We start from the raw sequence: 24,140 nt of genomic DNA on the forward strand, positions 1-24,140 counted from the left end.
AACTGGCACTGGTGTAATCAAATTAGTCGCTGATTTCCTATTACCTCCCTTGTGTTATTTTTTTTTCTTCCCTCGGCTGAAAATGAACGAAGCGAAAGAGCCCCCTTTCGGCTTCTCTCTTATTTCTCTCTCCACCGATACGTAACGTAACGAGTTGTTGGGGGCTATTGCTTTTTTTTTTGTTCGTCTTCTTCTTCTTCTTCCCTTTTCACTCGACGCTTCGAGACTCTAATTCAATTAGACTCGCCTTTTCAAAAACCTCCGCCGTGCGTGGATTAGATTGCTTCTGAATTGATCTCGCTGCCCTCCTTTTTTCCATCCCGCTTCTTCATTTTCTTCGTCTTTCCGACATTTGGGCAATGGCAGATCTACTGGTATACAAAGAAATGGCGAAATATTAAAAAAAAAGAATAAAAATGGCTGATGATGATGCAGAATCTTTTGAAGGCTAGTTGAAAGTAGACAAAAGGGTAACAAAAAAACACACAAGAACTCGATAATGAAGTCTTAGACTGTCAAAATCCCGTAGCAAGAAAAGATGAAAGCTCTTCTCGTTTTTGCCTCATGGACGAAAAAATGAAAGAAGAACGGCCGGAGTAAATGGTATAGTATATTGACGGAACTAGGAGAGGGGACCTCATGGAATGTAATAACAGATTGGGTCATAAAAAAAAATAAAACAGAAATAAAGAAGCAGCAGCTCCGTGTGGTGGTGGGGTTCTTGTACGAGGAAATGTGAGACGCTTGTGTGTGCGGGTTAGTTGTGCTTTTTTGTCCCGATCTTCAGCTGGAAGATGCTGTCTACAAAGGGGGAGGTCTAAACAGCTGTCTTCTCTCTCTCTCTCCCCCCTGCCTAACCAACGTAACCTTTTCCACCCATTTTTCCCCATTAGTAGAAAATCCGAAAGCAATTCGGCCCGTGTGGTTGTGCACGACTTGTCGTGTCATTAACGGCCGATTGACTTACACACATCAAGAGTTTTCAAGAGTTCATTAAGAGTAAGGGCCCCCAAAATGCATTGTGTCTTGGTAATCGTCGACTCGAGCATTCAACAGACTTTTCTTTCTGAATAATATTTCATCGTCTCTAGTTTGATTCCACGCGATCCGACAACAATAGGGGAAAAAATGGTGCGTCTTGAAAAGAGAAAAGAAGAAAATGAAAACGGTGGGATCTTGTTGACCTTTTGCTCTTTTACGTTTCCTCGGATGACGGAGGAGGAGGAGGAGGATCCGGGACACGACCGGAGTCGGTTTTTTTTTTGGTGGTGGGGGATGTGCACGCGGCGCGGTCAGTCATAAAACACATTCGACATATAAAAGAAATAGAAAAGAAGGATGAAAGGAGGGAAGGATGGTACCCCTCTCTAATGAGTCGATCGTGATCGGCTTGTCGATGATGAAAACGACGTCGTCGACGACCATCTTCTACTCTTGTCTTGTATGATTCTTTTTAGTTATTTCCTTTAGCTGATTTTTTTTACCCTCTTTCTTATTCTATCCCCCCAGAGGGCTGAATGTTTTGTAAAGAGCATACGGCCGAATGAAGGGAACAAGCTGTGTCGTGAAGTCGTGAACAACATTGGGATCTGCAAACCATGTCTCGTCTTGTGTTCTATTGGTATTTTTCTTTTTAAAGCATCGGCAATTCCTTACACGAGGAATACGTTCGGTCGTTTCCGACCGTCTTGAAACGAGATGAACCCAATGGGCTGCTCATGTCTCTTTGCTTGGCCTTTATTTGATGGCTGGGAAAACTAAGACGGTGTTGAACAAAAGAAGGCCTTCCATCATTCTCTCTGACTATCCCATAGACGTCGTCGTATGGCGTGCTGCTGTGTATGTAGATAGAGAAAGGGAAAACCTCGTCTCAATGTCAACAAAGACGAGTCTTTGCTTCTGCTTTTCTTATTTTTTTTTTTGTGTGAGTGGTTATACTTTCTATTTGTTTTGCTGACGAATCGCTTCGTGATCTGGCCGGGGTTGTTCTCATCAGCCATCCCGGAGACCCCGACCTGTAAATGTGTAGCCTGTACTTTAAGTAACCGTTCATTTCGACTTTTACTTGTACACGGCACCCACACGGGGCCTGTAGTTTTCAGATATTTTCGTATTGCACGAGTGGGCGTTATTACAAACCCCCAGGTGGGGTGGGACTGCTGCAATCCTCTTTGTCATGTTTACCATTTTTTTTTTCTCATCCTCATCCGTACTCTTATTCTCTTGTTTCGCTTTCCCATCTCACTCCCACCTGAGTTTCAAACGGGATCGTCAAGTCTTCATCCTCTCCCTCTCTCTCTCTCTCCTCTATTTCTCCAGAGGGTCGTTCATCGATTCGGCTATTTCTCCTTGTTGCTCTTGTATGCGTATGTCTGTACTCTGCTCACCTTAGGCCAATGTACGTAATCCTCGACTCGAGTACTCCAGCTGGCTGGGCTGGCTGGCCGGATGGAAGTTACACAGTAATTTATGTCTGTAAATGTGTGTACCTAATATGCGTCGTAACTATAAACTACACACAGGGCAAAAGTTGGTACACAGAGTCTCCCGATGGATATTCTCTCTATACATAGTTTGGGTTACTGTTTATTCGGGCAACTTTGGAGAATAAACCTCCAAACTGAAAATGCCTCCCAACAAAAAAAAAACACACAAAAAAAAAAATACAAAAATAGTATCAAATAAAAGCCGCAAAGACTTACGCGAATCCAGTCAAAGGAGAATAGGAGATTTGTTGTGCTCTGTTGTGCTACTGCCGGTCTAAACTCGTCACGGACCTCGACTTGAGATCAAAAGAGCTGCTGTTTTGCCTCGGGGAGGTATTATATGTATACCTCCTACGTTCCTTTGTCCGACAAGTACACATGAACGCATTGCCAAGCGCAGCATCTAGCTTCAAATATTTACAAGTATGAGCGAAAGCTGACAAAAAAGCTCACTAGGATCTTTTCACGCAGACATACACACAATAAAGGAATCGGGAGAGGAGGGAAAAAAAAGAGCAACTTTTGCCGAATTAACACTCTTTTCACCATGGAAACTGTCCCCCTTATTCGTCCCCCTCTTTCATTGGATTTTATTCTTTTTCATGTGTAGCTTTATTTATTAGACTTGTTTGTTGCATAGGAAAGTCCAGTCTGGCATTGAGTCCGCAACAGCGAAACCTTCGCAGTGCAAACATGAATTGTTGATGTTGAAATTGAAAGCTAGAGTAGGTTTAAATGAAAAGCGAAAAAAAAAGTAAAAGGTCTGACGAGATGTAACTCGATAAAAAAAGGAGAGAAATAAAACAAAGAAGGAAATGAAAATAACGCTTGGCAGACAATGTACAGTAGTTTATAGAATTGAAGACTTTTCGACTTGTGTGTAACAAAGGAAGCGACAACCAAAATATACTGAGGGAAAAAAGGAGAAAAAACGACATGACGGGGAAAAAAAAAGACGACGATAGCTGATGCCATGCATGAATGCCGATTTTCAGGAAGCCGCACGGCGCCCGGTATTGCCGATATTTCTTCAATGGCATTCAATCCTTTTGGGAAAACCTTTCTTTTTTCCTTCTTCCTCCTCCGCGTTGTTATGGGGAAGCCAGAAAATGTCGTCTTGAACGACGCCCAAACTATATAGAAAATGCCTCCTAAATAATGAAATATATATAAAAAAAAAGCACGGAGAGATATTTAAACTATTTGCGCCTCGGTTCTTTTTTATTTCCCTCACCGCGTCGTGCGAGAGTTGAAGGATTTTCGAGCTTAGAAAATACCGACAGCAGCACAAGACGACATTTTAGTTAGAGAATGTCCACAAAGAAAGTCGGTAGTTGAATTGAATTTCATTCCATTACGTCGCGTACACATTTTTAGCAGCCCGCAGTTGTCGTCAATCATTCATGACTTTCTCTCTCTCTCTCTCTCTTTCTCTACGTTTCAATTCTCTATTATTGTTGTTGCGGGCCTATGATTATGTAGATATCTTATTCGTTTTCCTCTTTCATTTTCCAATGGAAGAAGAAGAAGGCAGCCAGTGAGAAAGAAAGAGGAACGTGCTGGAGCGTGTTCAGCCTAGCGTGAACCGGGGTCGAGCGTGACACGAGACAAGCTAATTTAACAGAAAACTGGGGGCTGCTGCTGCTGCTGCTGCTATTCAGCTCCCTATTTCATTTAATTTTTTTTCTAAGAGCTCTTCTACCGCTTTCTTTCTTCTTCTTTGTTTTCCTTTTGAATAGAGTGGCATAGGAGACGGAAGACACGGCCCAGGTTGCTGATGTTTGGGGGCTCCTTGTTAAAGGCCCGGAGAGAAAGAAACGAAGTAAAAACGACGTTCATTTACACCCTTGACTGGGTCGCTGTCTGTCTCTCAATTTCCAAAGATGTCGGCTGTTTTTGTTTGTAAAAGCTGGTTGGGAGTTTTGGGCCGGAAAGCTTTTGACGCTGGAGCACAGCAGCACGAGCATAATGAAACCCCTGGTCGTCATGACAATGGTCAATTCTCTTCTCTTCTCTCTTCTAAGAATGTGTTCCCCGTTGGTACAATTTGAACGTGCCCATTCGATATATACATCTGAATGATTCGATCGGTTTCTATGGCAACTGATGTAATGGTTTCTGAATTTCCGCCCTCCCCCAGTCGCTGTTCGACGGAATTCGATACGGCAAACTACTTGACTTGGTGAATAATGGATTCTCTGAGGGCGTTTCGCTATTAGGCGACCTAGATCATCCACTCCGTGCTCCATCAAAGATCAATGTTGGCCGAGGCAACCTGTGTGTGATACTTGTCCGTGTATTTGTTCCGTTTGCTGATGCCTTCCTAGTTTATTCACTCTGTTTCATTCAGGATGCTCAACCTTTTTTTCTGCTTTTTGTTACAGGATTTGAACGGACAATCCCGTCCTTTCCTCGCTACACGATCATGGGCAGCGAGGAACAGGGCGAACACAACATTCGCATCGAGAACGCGACGCTGGACGACGACGCTGAGTATCAGTGCCAGGTGGGACCGAGGGGACTGTCTAAACCCATCCGGGCCGACGCTCAGCTCACCGTACTCAGTAAGTCGGATGATTGGTGGCTCCGCAGCGCTCCCGGGAGTGCCGAAGCAATGAAAACGACGTCATGTAGTATCAAAAGTATTCGGTAAAAGTCGGCAAAACTCGCTGGAACGAAGTTTGGAGCGTGAGGAGGAAGGATAAACTAACGGTTCGATTAACACACTCGTGAACAACAACAACAAACAACAACAACGATGATGCAGAGACGGGCAAAAAAGCTTTGGCAAAAAAAAAAAGTTCTTTTTTTCCCTTTATACTTCTCAGTATTTTAGTAGCGGCCAACAAGTTCGCCTGACTGAACTGATGTCGCTTTAATAGCAGAACTTGAAAGTACGACTTTTGAGGCGGCCTGGGGATCCTTCGTTGGCAAACAAAACTCCAAGTTGAAGGAACTCTAATAGCTCGCCAAGTTTGCGTTCATACCATTGCACACTAGTATGGATAGTTGGTTTTCCGTTCGAGAGCTCCTAAAGTCAATGAGATTCGAGTAGTTCAACCATCTGCAGATGTCTATACATTTGAGGAACTGGTGAGACAGAAAATCTTTTTAAACCCTTACGGTTTTCCCCCCTGCAAGCCCGTTGGCTGAGCTGCTCTTTTGAAACGTTCGGAGATAGAGTTAGGTGAAAGGGAGGGGGAGGGAAGTAAAAGAAGTCCCGCTGGATCATTCAATTTCCCTACGTCGGTGACCCTTTTCTATCCACTCTTGCTCCTGTAATGCAAAACTAACCGAAATCCCTCTACGCTGGAGGAATGAAAATTCGCGTCATTGTCTCGATTCATTCACAAGGAGATTTTCGACTCGTGCTGCTGGCGGATTCACCGTTTCCATCCGGCAGTGAATTATCATTTGAATAGGCGCCTCAGAGAGGGCTTCCGGGGCTTTCCAACTAACATTGTAGGGCCCTGCAGGGGTTTTCTATTTACTGGCTCCTCCCTCATGTGATGCCAAAGTTATGCTAGTAGAGTTTACTCACCGAAAAACTTTTAACAAGTTCAAGAGGGAACCGGCAAAAAAAAATGGCATAGAAAAGAAAAACTTTTGCGCTGTTGACGTATTCACTTTGATAACTTTCTTCCTTCGTCCTTTGAATTACTAATCATTTTAAGAACGCCGGAAATCATCACCAGTATATTTTTCTCGATAATTCGATTACTGACCTAACGAATTTTCGTAATATTCTGGTTCATTTAGTTGTTAATGGGTTATATCACAGAACATGGGTCATCAAGTATTTAATAAAGCATTCCTCATTTTTAACAAAATTCCTGGAATGGTTCAATAACTTTTGGGTTCGCCGACAGGATCCAATTAGCAAAAATGAAATTAAAAGAAAAAGAAAAAAAGGAAAAAAGAACGAGAGAAAAAAAAAGTCCTTTCCGCATTTCGTTGAGGCCGTCCGCTTCCCCGGCGTTTGTGTGGGTGTGTGTACACCGTTGAATAGAATCAATACCGTAATTAAAATCCTTGGATAACGAGTGGTGGGGTGCATTCATTCAACCATCCACCAGTATTTGGTAGTCAGCTCCGGTAGCTTGTCGACTGAAATTTATTTAATCACCGAATGTCGGTCGGATGAGATGAGCGAAAATGGATAAAACGTCACATTACACCCCATTCAGGATTGTTTGAACAACTATTACCCATTGTCTGTGAATGCCAAATAGCATTTATACTTACCTCATCTTTTCATCTGTTCTATAGTTCCCCCGACAAGCGTGGAAATTGTCGACCATACGACTGGATCACCGATCATGTCTCGCGAGGGAGAGGAATTGTTGCTCCAGTGTTTGGTACGCAACGCCAAACCGGCCGCCGAGATCGTTTGGTTCAAGCGTAACGTTGAAATTAAATCCGGTGAGTGCAACAGCAGCAACTACCTTCTCCCGCTTTGATACACTATCGATGTCTTTGTTTTACTAATAATGAAACCTTGTCTCGTTTGTGTTGCTACTGTTGCAGATCGGATAGAGAACATTACCACCGATGCTGAAATGCCTCGTCGCTTCGACACCCGATCCAAGTTGACAATTCGAGCACAGCCAAATGATAATGACGCCGACTACACTTGTGAAGCCCGTCATCCGGCCCTGATTGCACCTAAACGTGCCAGTGTAGCCCTCAACATTCAATGTAAGGATGCTTGATTTTGTGTCTATTCTGTCATTCATGGCCTCATTATTTTTCATCCTGGTGTCGGAAATGAAAGTTCGTTTTCTAAATCTCGATTCTTTTAAAATGCAGATCCACCCGGTCCGCCTGAGATTATCGGATACACGGAAGGTGAAACTGTTCGTATGGGCCAGGAAGTGAAACTGGAGTGCATCTCACGCGGAGGCAATCCTCTGGCGGAAATCGTCTGGTACAAGAACGAAAAGAAGATCGATCACAATTACGAAACGAATGCTCGTGAATCTCGAAACGTCTACGTTTTTCGGGCCGATGCCAGCGACAATAACGCTCGATTCCGCTGCGAGGCTAAAAATCTGCTTAGCCCAACCCCAATGAAAGCCGAGATCACGCTCACCGTACACTGTAAGTCCATCCGCTTTCCATGGTGACTGTTTTTAGAGGGGTTTCGGTAACCAATAGATTAAACATTAAACATCATCTTCAGGTATTAATGGGGGCTATTGTAAATAGAGGGCCGTATTCGCTTGATATCACCTTATCGCTTTTCCGAGTTGTAATTTCCCAAAATTGAACTGTCAACTCTTTTGGCGTAGAACTTTCCATGCCTTCCTCTCTCTCTTTCTCTCTCGTTTTTCTTCTCTCTCGAATGATATCAACAACATGGAGACATGCCCGCCGCATTCTTTTGAGGGCCTTTTTTTTCAGTTTTATTTATAATTTTATTTTATTTCAACATTGCTGTCGGCACTCGGTTTGTGTCACTCGTACGTGCAGTAGAAAAGGCCACCCAAAAAAGTACGTCGACAGCGACCGCCGTCGTCGTCGTCATCGCCTAAAGAAATTTCGGTGAGATGAGTGGAGAAGGAGTAGGAACAAGATGGTCCGGAGATTGTATTGTTTCCTAATTCCCTCGCCTCTTCGCCGTTCTTGCTTCTTTATTCCTTTCCTCGAAAAACAGACGCACGGCCGTATTGATCTTTGGGCTTGGACGCCCAGAACTTCGTTTGAAAAGCAGTTTCCTCTCCTATCTAGTTTTTTTTTATATTTTTATTTAACGCGAGTCGCAGGATTTTATTAGGCCGTCCAAGGCGTCTCTCATTTGCGTCTGTAGAGAAATGGGCACCTCCGTCGGGGCTGGCCGAACACGCTAATCACGTTATTTTGTATTCCGATTCATAATGAATAGCGTTGAAGCAATTATCATTATTTTACATTATCCAATATTCGTTTGAGAAAATGGGGATTGATCCGTTTCATCTTCCTACAGTCGGGCCGAAAACTGTGACGGTAACGGGTCCGAGTGAGGCCAAAGTGAACGACACTGTGTCGTTGGAATGCTCGACGACCAACAGCAATCCGGTGGCTCGAATTACGTGGGTGTTGGACGGACGGGAAGTGCGCGAAAATGGGTCGCGCATTGCCACTTCGCCCGACGGTGGATGGGTCTCGTCATCCAATTTGACGTACACCATCCGGGCGACGGGACGAAACGTGACCGTCTCTTGCCACGCCATCGTCGCCGATTTGGCTCAGCGTGTCGCCGAGACGAAAATCATCAGCGTCGTCTGTAAGTTTCTTTCGAATTCCGCCGCCCCATAAAGGAAGAAACAAAAATGATAAAATTTCCCCTCGACGTTTCCTTTCGAAAATTCGGAATGAATTCCGTGTAGATCCGCCTGAAGCGCCCAGCATCACTGGTATGCGAGACCGGACCATTCGAGACAACACTTTCTACCAACTCAATTGTATGTCGATGGGTGGCAATCCTCCTGCCACGCTCAAGTGGTTTCTATCGGGTAGCCGAAAAGAGGTAAATTGACACTCGTGTCCGTCAGTCCGTCCACCCGTTTTCATGGGGATCATCCGTTCGATTTTGATACTGATCAAAATTCTCGTCCTTCCGTTTCTCTTTCAATTTTTGTTTGGCGGGGTTTCGCCAACGGAAACGTAACTGGCGAAATTAGATCAAAGCCAACTACACGAGTCACGGCAGTGTTGCACAGTCACTGCTGGAAATGCAGGCCAAACGGGAGGACAACGGCAAGGAACTGCGTTGCGAGGCCACCAATCCGGCTCTCGAGGGAAATTTGGTTGATTCTACCACTATCAGAATTGAGTGTAAGTTACACCTGTCTTTCGGTGTCTTCTGTGTCAGGCAAAGAGATTTCTATTTAGAAATTAAAAAAAAAAGCCTGTGCGTATGTGTACATCCGTCCTGCCGGAAAGCGGAGTATCATACTTGTGCATTCGTTATTTATTTATTTTTATTTACTATTTAATTCAGCAACCGTCCGTCTCGCATTGCACACACGAGTTTCATTTTTTTGCGTTCGCCGATCCGCCCGTTCTCTGTCTTGTTTTTGTTTTTTTTCTTTTGTGTGTGTGTGTTTGACATGCTCACCTTTCATTTTATAACAGACACATGACACCAACTTTTGGCATTTTGAATTGTTTCTTTCTTCCTTGGCTACTGCATATCTTTATCCTTTCTTTTCTCTCCTTTCTGTCTGTTGTTTTATCTCTTTCTTTTTCTCCGTCTGTTTTCTGCTCGTTTGTTTTGTCGAATGATATGCATCGCACTTTTGTTTTATTGTGCTATAAAGAAACGCGATTTCCTCTGATGTGCGATTATGAAAATGATAAAAAAACATTTTGTTTTGATTTACAGTTGCCCCGAAACATCTGACGGTAAAAGTCCGACCGGAGAAACTCCGTCCCGGTCAAACGGTCACAATCACTTGCGAATCGGACAGCAGCAATCCTGTTTCGCGTTTGGCTTGGCTTCGTGGAAACGGCCAAGTTATCCAACCAGCTGGAAATAGTACCGTACCCGGCGCCTATTCCGGCATTGTTAGCAAATCGACACTCCTCATGGAAGTGACACCTGAACTGCACGGCGTGGTCATCACCTGTCAGGCCACCAACGGTATAGGCCCTCAAATCCACGACGCAATCACATTGGAAGTCTTATGTAAGTTGCACAGATTTCCCAGCGGATGGTGAGGAAACGGATTGGAAGTAAACCCTGAAATTTCATTTTATTGCAGACAAGCCGCAGTTCTTGCACCCAACCGACTATAGCGTGGACGTAATCGAAGGCGAGCCGGCCATCGTTAACGTGACGGCGCGAGCCAATCCTTCTGAAGTGTCTTACAAATGGTTCCGTGACGGCACCGCCATCAAACAGCTGAAGGAAGCCAATGCCTACGATCGTGTAACATTTGACGGGTCCCTACTCAACCTGACGACAGTGCGCAGGGACGACAAGGGCGAATATAAATGCGAAGCCACTAACTCCGAAGGTGCCCGAAGCCACATCGTCCGGCTTAACGTCCAATGTAATCAACCAACTAAATCATTTATAATTCGTTTCATTTCTCTTAACATTTTTGTTGTTGATTGACGACGACAGATCCCGCTTCAATCGTTCAAACCAGATCTACTGTGATGGTCAACGAAGGCAGTGACGCTGAACTTGAGTGCCGTGCAGCTGGCAATCCGCTGACGATGGCGACAGTTTCTTGGCGTCGGGCTGGATTCGATATGGAGGGACGAACAACCCAGACGCTGGGAGTCGGCGTCGCCTACCTGACCGTCAAGGAGATAACTCGCAACGACACTGGAGCGTTCGAGTGCGTTGCCAATAACGGCATTGGCGAGGAATCGATCGAAAAGACCTGGCTCATAGTCAAATGCAAGTTTCTCCCTCTCTTAGCGCCTCTACCGGTCGTTTGTCTAACTCGCTTTTCGATTGGTTTTCTCTTGGCCCGTGCAGATAAGCCGGTGATGGACGACTCTCCACAGTTGATGAAAGCAGCCGGAGACGAAGGACAGCTGGCCAAGTTGGTATGCCGGGCTCAAGGAGCGCCCAACATCAGTTTCGGGTGGTCACGAGAGGGAACGCCTTTGACTCCTAGCGACAAGTACTCGTTCAGCACTCGCCAAATCGACATCGTGACTTGGGAATCGACCCTAGAAGTCGGCAATGTCCGCTCACGTGATTACGGCCTTTATGATTGCGTTGCCCGCAACGAAATGGGAACCAACACGGCCAAGGTGATTTTATCGGGCACCAGCCGCCCTGATCCACCATTGGCCCTGCACGTTGTCAACGTCACTCACGACTCCGCTCACTTGATTTGGCGTTCCGGCTTCGACGGAGGACTCTTTCAATCCTACCGCTTACGATACCGTCAGGTAGGAACCAAAACTGATTCAATGACTGTGCGGCATTAATCGGCATTAATCGAATTTTCCCTTTTGTTGTTTTCGATAGATCGGCAACGAGTTTTATAAATACGCCGATGTCTACCCGACCAACACGACCGCTTTCACGCTGGGCGGACTGGCGCTGGGCACTGAATATCTCTTCGGGATAATGGCATTCAACAACCTAGGCGAGAGCAACTATACGCAGGATATCGTCAAGGCCAGGACTTCAAGTAAGTCTCGTTTTTTTTTTCCACCACCACCACCCCCATCCCTTTGTCTTCCTTTTTCCACTTTACCCCATCATCTACTTTGTTTCTTTAGACTCTTTTTACTATTATTATTATTCGGGGCATTTCTGGTAGCCATCTTAAATGGTGGTAACCGCAAGACTCATCCTGTTGTGGTCCGGAGGTGGTGGGGTTCTCTTTTGGCTACCACCGTCAAGTCGATGATTATACAACACTCGCCCTCTTTTGTCATGTTCCTTTCTTTAATTGGACAATGGTCTACAAACTCTACACGCACCCCTCTCTATACATTACCGCTTCCGGTGTAGGCTCTTGTGATTGGTAGATGGCGTCTATAAAAAAAAACCTAGGCTGTCGAGGTAGAAAAAGAAAAGGTTCCAGCGTCTTTGGTTGCTCGTTTTCATGCCGAACCTCCCTCTAACCGTTCCGTCGCCCTATTTTAAACAAAGGAAAACAAAAGGGGCGTCTGACCGCCGAACAAAAAAATAAAATAAAAGGAGAACGGAAAGAAAGCGACGACCAAAATGGTAGAGGCGATGTGAACTGTTGAGGGCTTTCGGGGTGAATAACGAAGAAGGAACACTTTCATTACAGCGAATTTCGCGCTTTATTGCATTTCTGATCGGTAATTAAAAACCAAAAACTCCCTTTCCCAACCAAATCATGATCACCTTCAGGCGAAACTCCGCCTACGGGTCAGAAACCGCGCGACCTGGAGGTCCGTCCGGGCGACATGCCCAAAGTTTTGATTATTGTCATCACCATTGTCGGAACGGCACTGCTAGTCCTCAACGTGGCTCTCATCGCTTGTTTTGTCCGGCGAAGGCATCGTAAACGCCTAGCTAAAGGTTTGTTACTAATCCTTGACGACAACACTCAAAATTAAATAAATAGAAACTATACTTATAAGACACGCCAAGTCTGCGATTCTCCCTCATTTCTGATTAATGAAAGAGAAGGGGAGAAAAAAAGGTAAGAGGAAACTGTAGATTCTTCGTCTGCATGTCTGGGCATTCTCGCTAGTCTTTGCCCGGTTCTCTTTTGTATTTGATTAGCGCACACATTGGCTTGAATGTATATGTAGACTTATTGACTCAGCGGAACTAACTTGAGCCCCTGTGGGATCGCCGCTACTTTGCAATTCTCGCTATTTCTCTCTATCTGGCTTGCTTGCTTAGTTTGCTTACGTCTGCATAAGTTTCTGCATCTGTTCCCCTTTCTCTACAGTCCTTTCCCCCATAAATATTTCCCTCCTCCAACTTACCTCCCATTTATTATTTTTGTTTTGTTTGTGTGTTGCGCATTTTCCTTACCCAATTTGCATGTTTGTGTGTGATCGCGTTTGCCTCAGGTCCCGATGACGATATGAACGCCGATTTGCTACTGACTCGTGGCGACTCGCCAAAGATCATCATCATTGCCATTTCAACAGCCGGTGCTGTCCTTCTCGTCCTCAATTTGGCTCTCGTTATTTGCTACCTGGTTCGAAGACGTAAGAAGAAATGCATGGAAGAAGGTTAGTCACAGTCGCATGAGATTTTGCTACTACGTTTTGATTGTCGTGTTATTCGTATTACTACTAGTCTGTTTCCCGCTTGCTTTGTTGTTCCGTCTGTTGAAATAGTTATGGTAGAGATAACAGATTGGGTCCAACGAAATGTTCAGGTAAGGGTAATTCTACCATTAGAATGCTAAACAATAGGACAACCCTATTGCGCATGAGCGCTTTTGACTAAATAGTAACGAAATATGCCATATGGAGTGGCTTTTCCACTTTGGGGGTAATACTAATTGGATTCCGCTTTTGTTTCGACCCTCTTGCAGCCATGTCTAGCGAAGGCGGTAGCAGCAAATCGGCCACTATTGAAATGTACGCCCCGAGCAGCTACAACGAAACGGTCAACGGAGAAACCCTCAGCTCCATCTCGGAGAAGAGCGAATCGTACAGCCAGAACGGAAGCCACAGCGATTATGCCGTGAGTAGCTTATTTTTAACTTGGCGTTGATTTCATCTTGCTAATAATTTTTCTTTCCTTCAGCCGGAAGACGCGTCGAAAGTAGCTGTGAGTACTTATCTGATTGACCAAGCCGACGGTCAAGTGGCTTACGGATCCTACCGAGTGGCAGCCAGTAATTCTACTCAGACCGGCACTGGACACGGAACACTGTCACGTCCTCCCAAGTCTGTCAATTTCGACATGGGCGAGGACAACTACATTGACACTCTTCGTCGCAACGCCTACAGTCAAGGTATAAAAGGCGAAAACAATTGAAGGAGGCGTAGGCTGGAAAACTATTGACGCATCTTGATATATTTATATGTGACGTGATTCTATTTTTAAACAGGCAACGAAGCTATGTATGGTAAATCTCGGATGGTGACGCCCATTTCGCCTCATTCGGATGCGTACTACGGTGTCAATGCCAATTCACCAGTCAACTACCCACCGGCACCGCATCCATCTTTCCACACCACAGGCACGAATCATCGCTACAACCCACTGAGTGATTCAACTGGGAATCACGCCGCACACAGTCCCTACACGCCCATGGGCACGCTGAATATTCCGGCGGCCAACGGTGTCTACGGTCCGTCTCCGTCGTCTTCGGGACGGGCATCCGCCCTACCAGTTAACCTACCCCTACCGCTTCCCATGTCGATGCAAGGTCATGGACAATTTTCATCCTTTAATCCATCGGAAGGTCCGTCTCCAATAATGGAAGCTACGGCTCAATTCTCCGGCCCATCTCTCGCCACGGTGCGGTCTCTCGAAACCGAGGGCCATCTTGTTTAAATGACTTTTCTTCTTTTCTGAAGACGCGTAACGATCCATCTGCCCCACCCACCTACCATTACCGAAACAACCAACTTGTTCCCGAAGTCGATTGGCCTCATCTTTTGCTTCCTTTGAAGCAAGAACTAAAACAAAACAAAAACGCAACGAAATCTATTTTTCGTTTTTGATTCGATTCTCCCCCTCTCTCTCTTCAGTTTGACGAAATTCAAACGGACCACTTTTTTTAAATGATGACATTTGTCATACCTACCCCAGAAAAAAAGAAACCTAGACATTTGTAAATTGTAGGTGACGTCTTATTTGGCTTGTTGTTCAACGATCTCAAAAGTTGTTGGCACCATTGTGCGGCAAAAAAAAAAAAATCCATCGTTATTGAAGATTTCAGTTGGGGCTGTATGCGCGCAAGTCCGGCTCATTTCCGGAAAAGCAAGTTGTAGCGAGTATATATAATATACATACATATATATGAATATAGAAAGAATGGGAGAACAAAAAAAAAAGGAGTTTTGTAATTGTGCCTTACATCGGCAGCGAGGGTCACCCAGTACGCGTTGGACACCTTCATCCCACCCCACCTCTTATTCCGCGTACCCTCGTATTTGATGATGTGTGTACATTTTGAATTGTTTATGGTGCGTATACAATTGTAGTACTTCTAGACAGGCGCCGAAAAAAAAAATGTTTGATGTCCTCACGGACACAACTGCAAATTCGTCGGTTGTCTGTTCCGCTCCCCTCCCCTCGGACGCAGTTTTCCAATAATGTCGTTCACCCTGCGATTCTTCTTTTAACCAAGAAAACAAGAAACAATTTTCCGTATACCTTTTGAAGATTGTTCTCGTTTTTCTTTCTCTCTTTGAGTTGGAATTATCAGTTTTATTTTGTCCTTTCTTGCTACACTATTAGGTTGAAGCAAATCGAATAATATCAGAGGGGGGATACGGGAGGGTCTAGTCAGGTGGCGGTTATCATCGTACGTTTAACCAAAGAGGAAACAGTTACATGACTCATTGTGTAGACATTTTTTTTTTCATTTTTTTTTTCTCATTCCAAACATTTTTGTAGCCATCCACTCTTTAGTTTCAGCCCCATTTAAAAAAAAGGAGTGTCTTTAATACTCTTATCTATCATTTCTTTATTTTCTTGCTTTCCGAAATTCATTTTTGATACGCGAAGGGAAATCCAGACATGATAACTATACCGCCATCTGCGCCGCTGATTTGCATTGATACAATCATCCTCATATGTTGGTGTTGTAAATAACGTTCATAACCTGATTCTGCGCTTAATGATAAGCGCAATATCTTGTTCCCTTAAGAGAAATACTGTCTATGTTTCCTTGCCCCCCACCCCCCATTAAATATCATCCAAGTAAAAGTGTCATCGCCCTTTTTACGATAAAACCATGTCCACGTGTGTGTATGTATGTGTGTGTAATTTGTGGATGTTTGTTAAAACAACAACAAAAAAGAAACCTTCGATTCGATTGTTCATCGTTCACTATTCTCTGTGCCTTTTTTTTAGTTTTTGTTTTTGTTTTCCTGCTATTACGAGCATCTTGTCGGGCTTGCAGTGGTCAATCAATAAACTGCATATTACCTAAATGCTTTTTTGTACCTTTGTCATTTCACATTTTACAATTTTTCTCATTCCTGTAGTCTATTAAAAAACGGGAGGAAGGTAGAACTTAGGCAGGCACAACAAAAAACTTTGCAAATTGAAGCTACTCGAAGACCATTTGAAAGAAAACATGAGAAACAAAAAAGGTTATACAAATTCTTTGGCGCATAAAATTATCTTCTATTTGTTTTGCTTTAGACTTCTTGTTTAAATGTCGATTATTTTCTCCACAATCAAGATCTTTATGTAGCCCAAGGTAAAAGAAGCGCAGTAATCAATTGTATATGGAACGATGATAAATTGGCCATGAATATCCCTAATATCGATTTATAAGGGTTTATTTCCTGACAGAAATTGTGTAAGCCACCTGAACTAGAGAATACGTTGTCCCGAAAATTTAGGTGATACTATTCCGTCTTAGCGCTGCCATTTCGGTATCTTCACTTGTCCTCGTAGAGCACAATGTCGCCTTCAACCCCTCAGCAATGGTTTACAAGATTACAGATTATTTATGAACGGCCATTCTTGCGTAAACGCAAAGAAGGTCGTGTTTATAGATCGACGATAAAAAAAAAGTCAGTAAAAGTAACCAAACTGACCTTTGAATTCAGCCAGGCTTCTAAAATCAAATGATAAGAAATACTAAATTTGATGTAGTTAATGTTAAGTTAATGTATTTGATACTGTAGTTAATTATTAATGAACCTATCAAACTAAACTAGCCAAAATAATAAAATAGAATTCAAAAAATGTACCTAAATTCTTATCTATTTATTTAATTCTACATTGCTTGCTATTAAGTTTCAAACACGCTGCTGGAATTACGTTGATTCTGTAACATTTTTAGACCACATCAGAGTTTTGTCACTACTGGGCATTCATGGCGAGGCCAAAGATTTTTTAGAAATCAGCCTCTCCATTACTTTGTCAAAGTCTTGGCCATAATCCAAATTTCTTTTGCATCCATTCTATTTTGAGAATAATTTTGTTTTTCGTTTAAAAAAATTGAAAACAAGGAAATATTATAAGTGATTTTTTCTTTCTTTCCGGAACCAAATAAATAAGAAAATCGCACGCATCCCTACTTTTCAAGAGCCTACTGTATGTCTCGGGTTTTTTTTTTCTCCAGCCAGGTTTTTCTACTCAGGTATTTCCCCTAGCCAGAAAAAAACTTCTACGTCATTGGGATTTTCCCAACTCGCGGGCGTTTACGTTTAAGACTAGGAGGCCGTCACGCCTGCTATCCTCTCTAGCCAACCTCACGATCAGACAGACAGAATAAACCAGACGTCGGTCGTGAGTGGTCGTGAGCTTTTTCTCTCGCTTGCGCAATTGAGAAAATTACCGTAATCCAAAATTGTTAATTGTGATAAAAAAATAGGATCTCTTATTATTTAATTTGGCCTATTTGTTCCGTTTCTGTGCATTTCACAATTTGCATTTCATCTTATAAAAACAATGCTGTTTCGCGGCAACCCTGCATCATTTCGGTAATGCCCAATATGGCCGTAATGTTTTTGTGTTAAGGTTTGTTTTCGTTGAGAAAGAGCGTGAAGAATATATTTTTTTCTCAATTGAATAACTCGTTTGGATTGTCAGTAAAAATGAGTACGACCAAGCCTAATAATAATGGTAAGTTTGGTGCTAGGTAGCTATAACGGGTTTTCTTTCGCGTTTACAGCTTAAACCTGTGCACTTTGTTACCCAAATTATTGTGGATGTCACGTGAACGAAAGTGTCAAAAGAAACGAGCTAAAGCTATTTGTTGCAATGTTTAATTTCAAATGAGTGTTTCAAACAGTTTTGTTGGTTTTCAATTTTTCTATAAATTTGTTATTCTTATTCATCATTTTCAGGAAGCGAGCTCAATATCAGTGATGTTCGTAAGTATAAGAATGTAGTTAAGTTACTGTGTTATGATGTTATTGATTTTTTTTTATTGTAGTTGCTGTTATAGAGGGTGATCCAGACTATACTGGCCAAGCTCAACCTAGTAAAGACTCAAATTCAGTAAAGGGTGTGGACAAGATTGAACCTAAAGTTGAAGTCCCCAGCTTTACAATGAATACAGCAGATGTTGGTGTAGATGCAAAACAAAAGGCTCAGGTCAAAATTCTTGAACAACCAGCTTCTAAGGCCTTAAGGTTTAGGTATGAATGTGAAGGGCGATCAGCTGGCAGTTTACCTGGAGCAAATAGCACAACAGAAAATAAAACATACCCAACCATTCAAGTATATTAATTAACAATTTTGTTAACTTTCTGAAATTGATTTAATATTATTGCTAATGTTTTTCAAGGTGCTTGGTTACAGAGGTAAAGCTGTTGTTGTGGTTTCCTGCGTCACAAAAGATTTCCCCTATAAACCACATCCTCATAGCTTGGTGGGCAAAGAGGGATGCAAGAAGGGAGTGTGCACTCTAGAAATCAACAATGACAATATGATTTGCACCTTTTCCAATTTGGGTGTACAGTGTGTAAAGAAAAAAGGAATCGAGGAAGCATTGAAATTGCGTGAAGAGATCCGTGTTGACCCTTTTCACAGTTCAGTCGAAATAATTTTTCTTAAATAATCTAACGAGTTTTTTTACATGTAAAATTTTATTTTTCAGCTGGATTTGCACACAAAAATCAACCCCAGAGCATTGATTTAAACGCTGTTCGCCTATGTTTTCAAGTATTTTTGGAAGGCCAGAAAGGAAAGTTTTCCCTTGCTCTCAAGCCCGTTGTTTCAGAGGCAATATACGACAAAAGTATCAAAAATTTAAAATTATAATTTTAAAATATGGTCTAATTTCATGTTGACTAACATAGAGGCCATGTGCGAACTTACTATATGCAAGCTTAGTGACTGTACCAGTCCCGCTAATGGAGGCAAGGAGATCATTCTGTTATGTGACAAAGTGACTAAGGGTATGAAAACTTGCAATTCATCTAAAGATGAAAAATAAGTTTAAAGAGTAACCGTTTTCTTAGACGATATTCAAGTAGTCTTCTATCACGAAGAAGAAGGTCACCTCATATGGGAAGGCACTGGTGAATTTTCTGCATCAGATGTCCACAAGCAAGTTGCCATCACTTTTCGAACTCCACGCTACAGAGTCACCGATGTAAGTGATTGTAATGATGACATTGCTCGTTCATTAGTAATTTTGGTTCTACATTTCAGGTGGAGGAGCCCATAAGTGTATACGTTCAACTACGCAGACCAAGCGACGGAGCGTGCAGTGAATCGCGACGCTTTGAATATTTACCCATGGACTCAGGTAGCGTTGATGCCGTTGTACCCCCATTTGATAACAGCGCACTCTTTGCAAGCAAGAGGTTCAAGCCTGATTTTCCATTGTACACTCATATATTGGCCCTTGACGCTGCGGTTTTGGCCCGTCAAATGTTTCGCGCTCCGGAAGAGTCCCGCCAGTATTCCGATGCTTTTGTTCAGTGCTCTTTACTCCAAGAAGGAGAAACGACAAACGAAGAGAAACAAGTAGAAATCCAAAGAAAATGTGATGTTGAGGCAGTTGTGGAGAAACCCTTAGAAAACTTGGTTGATTTAGCTGCGGAGAAATTGCAGGAAAAACAAATAGAATCTCGATTAGGATTGAACGATACCCCACCTCCTCTACCTGAAAAAGGTGTCGGGTTCGCTAAGCTGAAAAGCAACTTGATCAAATCGGGTGAAAGCCTCGAATTTTCTAAGCAAAAATCTCAGAAAAATCCCGTAAAGACAGTCAACTTTGATCGTTCGTCGTTATCCACAATCGTGTCAGAGTTTGATTCAGATGGGCGACTTTCCGTCGCTTCGTCAGAAGATCTGAATTCGCGACTTTCAGCTGCCTTCTCGGACTATTCAGACTTGACGGATGTCCGTAGCATTGCAGAGGAATCAGAAGTGGATATTAACGATTCACTTTCTTTGATATCTTCCACTCATACGTTAAACGATCGATTATCTCAGGTTTCTGATGCGTCCGACATTTCAATCGTTTCCGACCAGACAGTAATCCACGATTCAAAATCCGACACGGGTAGTATAGACACGATTGAACAGCAATTGGAAATGCTCGAGTCGATGAGCGTTGATCCCGATTGTCAAACATACTCTAGTTTTCAAATGGCGATGAAACACCCTATCTTTGGTTGGCCAAGTCGTACTCAACCAACTGATACTCCAGTGGAAGCGATCTTTAATGATTTAGTTTATGATGATCCCACAGATGATCCAATTTTAAAACTTGAAGTTCCCTTACCGGCAGTACCTCCGCGTGTTGAATCCAAGACTGTATCAACACCTCCGTTGCCGCCACGTCGTTTTAAAAAACTTAATCAGCCGTTACCCGACCCTCCTACTAGAGACTTAGGTCTTAAGAGCGCGTTGCAAGCCCTGAAACAAACTTTTAAAAAAGCGAAACCCATGTCTAAAAGTGAAGCGTCTCTAAACAGCTCTGTTTCAATTCATTCTAGTCAACGATCTATTTATAACAGCCAAGAAAGCGTCAGAGATGCTCATCAGAATGCTTCAGCCATGGATGAACAAACTTCTCAGTCTGAACCTGACACCGTTAAAAGCGATAATGAAGCTCCTTCTGAACAGAAGTTGAATGAGTCACCGGTGATTCAAACAGCGCTTCCCACAGTAGTCGTTGATCAGGTTGATCCTGATAATTTGACAGAAGCTGAGAACTATGCTTTGTACATGAGATTGGCACCTCTGGCCACGGCTTCTGAATTCGATGAAAATGAAACTTTATCTATGTTGTATGGAGAGTTGACACCTAATCGAGATGTTGTGTCCATGCAAGATGGAAAGTAGATTACTTTTTGCCGTTTTACTTTCGAGTAATTTTTTTGCAATTGAATAGGCATTTTGAAAGCTATCTTAGTCGTGCCTTAATTTGCCTTTTGAACGTAATGGTAGACAAAGCTTAGGAGTAGTTAATTGCGATTTGATTAGCTGACAGCTTCGTTGTGGTTACCCGTTTTCGTATAATTTTAAAACTTTTGTTTAATACTCTTTGTTAATTTGATCTAGTCATTGCCAACTGTATTAGAATCCCCTGGTGCAATGTTTAACTCATGATATCTCACAAATATTCTTGTTGGCCTCGCATCAGATGCCGAAATGCTTAAGCGGAAGCGACAGCGCTTGTTCGAATCGAACGCCAGTCGTTTGAAGGACTTCATCCTCGACAATGTTTTAGAAAGTGAGTTAATTCAAAATTTATTTCAGCCTTTTTTTTTTAAATGTCATACAAGCATAAGAACCTAGAGCTCTTCCATTTATCACTTTGAACCGTCAATGCCTTTCTTTTTCTGCGAAAAAGTGTTGTTGCTTTTATTCTATTTATTTCATTCGCGGCCCTGCAATTTTTTGATCCAGTTGTGGTCCTCCTCTTCGCTTTTGAAGTGAACGCTTTAGGATTTCGGGGCCTATTCACCATTTTGTGCACCTACCAAACTTTCACGTCTTCTTTCTCGTTTCTCTCTTGGCTGTTTGTGGTGGTTCAATTTCTATTTCCTCTGCAAACCCATTCAATTTCCTGATAGGTTTTCTCAATCTAGTAGGAATTAAAAACAAAATATCACGTGCCTTACTATTAATTGTCTAGTCTTCCAGATCATCAAATCTTCATCTTGTATTAACTCTTTTTCGATGTTGTTGGAACTAATACAACGGGTAACATTCACGGTTCGGCTCTATGTTGTATTGAAAATGTTTTCGGGAACTGCACCGATATTATTGTTGTCCGTCAGATCACTTTTAGTGTTGTATGTTTTTTTTATTTTCCGTATATCTTTAATCTTTCTAGCTGTCAACAAATTTTCCCGTGCTTTCCTGGGGCTTTCTTATTCATTGTCCATTTTAAATCTGTTAACTTTATCATTTGTCTTTTAACTTCAGCCCCTGAAGCGGGCAATCTTCGAGGCTACAGCCCCAATATTGCAGTGGAATCAATAAGAAAAGAGACGGGAGGTGCTATCCCACGACCCATGAAACAAGTTACGCGGACAACTGTAAAAAGAGAACCTATTGGTAATTTGACAATACCCTGTTGCCTTTCTATTATTTAGTCGTTATAATATCTGTATTGTTTTCATTTAGATCCTACTCCAACAGAAGCGCATGGCGATGGTCAAGGATATTCTTTCGAACCAAACTTCAATCAGTTCACACTTAACATCCCAAATTTACCCTTTGGAACGGGCAATCCCAGTCCTACGGCATCTCCAAATCCGCCTTACCATAACTATGAATACCGATTTCCCACATCTCCTCATTACAATATCCCTGTACATTCACCAAATCAAGGAGTGGCCGAGGACTATATGAATCAGATGAGAACGGTTAATATCACAGACCTCGACAGCCTAAATATGCAATATCCCCATCAGCAGCAACCGCAACAGGTCAATGAACTGAACGACTTCCGGGCGATCAATCTACCCCATAATGATTGCAACATCCAGTTAATTGATTCTCATTTGTTATCCAACTTATCTTTGCACGACGGCGATTCAAATGACCAAAAAGACAGTGAACGCAACGAATCAATGAGCACTAGCAATATTCCGCCCGAATTGCCTGTTCTAACGTTTTCAGGAATGTTGACGAGTGCTGACCTCGATGGACCTGATGGTTTTGGTCGTAATAACCCTACATCGTAATCCTGTACAGTTTGATATATTTACGTCACGTTTAAAACGTCATATGTCCTTATCTCTCAAAATGTACCTTCCGTGAGCTTGTGCTCGATTTTGAAACCACCGGCAATGTCCATTAAGTTCATTATTATGGTTTAGAGAACAGTAAAGAGTCTTTCATTCAATGTTATGCCCTTTAGGAATGGAGCTTTAAGAGGGTGATCCGAAACTCGAAAGCAATCAAAGCAATTTGTTCCCCATATCGAAAATTTTTATTTTTAATTCCACGTTAAACTTGAAGTGCTCTTCCAGTGCTTTTCTCCTTTTTGTGTATCGTTTCTCCTTACATGCAAATACTGAGCACCCATACAGTTTTCCCCGGTCTTATTAGTACTTAGGAGGTGCTACGAATCATTTGGCTATGATCATTTGTTCTCGTTTAACAGTGGTTAAACTGTGTCTTTTTTAAAGAGTAAAAATGTCCCCCAAACGAACTTCAGCCGAATTCATTACCAATAGAAATTGCAGCCTAAATGTTCGTCCTGTAACTTTATCACATAAAGGTTATTAATCCGTTACAGCTATAAGCTGTTATCTAAAATGATTTAAAACTCTGTTAGAATATGGATCGCGTGTTTAAAACCAAAATTTTTTTATTAACTAGTATCAGGGGTGAAATTGGGTTGGTGCAGGTCATGTTGAATGTTTACATTTTTAATGAATGAAATACAGATGCATTACTTGCATTTTTTTAAGTTCACTCATTTTGATTCATACTTGAATTTCCATTTTATCAGCATTCAACACATTATGTGTCAATTATTTTTTTAAGCAATTGAAGTTTGCCTTAAAAAAAAAAATGACTCCACCATCTCGAAATCATACCAGGTAGGCTAGATGGTGAATTTTCTTGATTTGGTGAACATTCGCGATGTGTCATTCCAGAATCGGTAGTACAGCAATTCGTGAAGAAGAGAAGAGGAAGAATAAAACGAAGCAAGATATTGGAGGATCAGTGAAAACTACTACTCATGTATTGATTTTGGTATCAGCAATGGACAAGCACTATTGCGGCAAGGCAGACCACCGTGTACGTTATAGAATATCACAATTTTTACTGTCATTTTGTCGGAAGACATATTACCTTTACCAACTGAACGTACTTTTTCAAAATTCCTTCTTTCATAGCTTTTAATTTGGGTCTGGCAGGTAAGTGAAATTGATTTGAACTTTGAAGCAAAGGCGGGATGGTAACGACTGCTCGACTGGTAACAACGGGATATAACGACATGTTCGATGTTCTGTTTTCATTTGTTAAAGCAAGACTAAGCTTAAAGCAACCGCCCTAATGGAAATCTTTGATTTTGACTATGTTACGAAATATTACTGTTAGGTTTAGAAAATATTTATGAATGAGCAGTCGCTTCTGTTATTCAG

General features: G+C 42.4%; 2 protein-coding genes across 8 annotated transcripts in view; both read left to right on the forward strand.

Annotated features, from left to right (window-relative positions):
• LOC124196506 (nephrin-like) overlaps nucleotides 1-16,046 on the forward strand; it is a 41,669-nt gene extending 25,623 nt beyond the window's left edge. Inside the window, exons 3-18 of one of the 4 annotated variants that reach the window (XM_046591620.1) lie at nucleotides 4,871-5,050; nucleotides 6,756-6,908; nucleotides 7,014-7,184; nucleotides 7,296-7,586; nucleotides 8,452-8,751; nucleotides 8,855-8,994; nucleotides 9,149-9,302; nucleotides 9,853-10,155; nucleotides 10,232-10,522; nucleotides 10,597-10,878; nucleotides 10,960-11,381; nucleotides 11,461-11,626; nucleotides 12,322-12,492; nucleotides 13,469-13,620; nucleotides 13,684-13,894; nucleotides 13,991-16,046. In XM_046591620.1, coding sequence (XP_046447576.1) covers nucleotides 4,871-5,050; nucleotides 6,756-6,908; nucleotides 7,014-7,184; nucleotides 7,296-7,586; nucleotides 8,452-8,751; nucleotides 8,855-8,994; nucleotides 9,149-9,302; nucleotides 9,853-10,155; nucleotides 10,232-10,522; nucleotides 10,597-10,878; nucleotides 10,960-11,381; nucleotides 11,461-11,626; nucleotides 12,322-12,492; nucleotides 13,469-13,620; nucleotides 13,684-13,894; nucleotides 13,991-14,439 — 3,836 coding nt within the window. In that variant the 3' untranslated portion in view covers nucleotides 14,440-16,046. Of the gene's footprint in view, nucleotides 1-4,870; nucleotides 5,051-6,755; nucleotides 6,909-7,013; nucleotides 7,185-7,295; nucleotides 7,587-8,451; nucleotides 8,752-8,854; nucleotides 8,995-9,148; nucleotides 9,303-9,852; nucleotides 10,156-10,231; nucleotides 10,523-10,596; nucleotides 10,879-10,959; nucleotides 11,382-11,460; nucleotides 11,627-12,321; nucleotides 12,493-12,995; nucleotides 13,161-13,468; nucleotides 13,621-13,683; nucleotides 13,895-13,990 lie in introns of all 4 variants that reach the window. The other 3 variants (XM_046591621.1, XM_046591622.1, XM_046591624.1) reach the window with 3 other exon arrangements.
• A 1,287-nt stretch (nucleotides 16,047-17,333) lies between these two features.
• LOC124196235 (embryonic polarity protein dorsal-like) lies at nucleotides 17,334-23,463 on the forward strand. Of its 4 annotated transcripts, XM_046591138.1 has the most exons (11): nucleotides 17,340-17,694; nucleotides 17,919-17,945; nucleotides 18,008-18,294; nucleotides 18,362-18,605; nucleotides 18,674-18,814; nucleotides 18,876-18,974; nucleotides 19,038-19,171; nucleotides 19,231-19,327; nucleotides 21,176-21,265; nucleotides 21,964-22,095; nucleotides 22,165-23,463. In XM_046591138.1, the coding sequence occupies exons 1-11, from the start codon at nucleotides 17,667-17,669 to the stop codon at nucleotides 22,725-22,727; spliced, it is 1,842 nt and encodes a 613-aa protein (XP_046447094.1). In that variant the 5' UTR covers nucleotides 17,340-17,666; the 3' UTR covers nucleotides 22,728-23,463. The 4 variants fall into 4 exon arrangements, 3 of the variants coding, with proteins under 3 accessions (XP_046447093.1, XP_046447094.1, XP_046447092.1); XR_006875626.1 differs by lacking the exon at nucleotides 22,165-23,463 and having other exon boundaries at nucleotides 17,559-17,694; nucleotides 19,231-21,265; nucleotides 21,964-22,077; XM_046591137.1 differs by lacking the exons at nucleotides 21,964-22,095; nucleotides 22,165-23,463 and having other exon boundaries at nucleotides 17,334-17,552; nucleotides 19,231-21,303.
• The last annotated feature ends 677 nt before the right edge of the window (nucleotides 23,464-24,140 follow it).

The sequence above is a fragment of the Daphnia pulex genome, chromosome 6 (genome assembly GCF_021134715.1).
Source record: "Daphnia pulex isolate KAP4 chromosome 6, ASM2113471v1".
In the NCBI taxonomy this organism is placed as follows: domain Eukaryota; kingdom Metazoa; phylum Arthropoda; class Branchiopoda; order Diplostraca; family Daphniidae; genus Daphnia; species Daphnia pulex.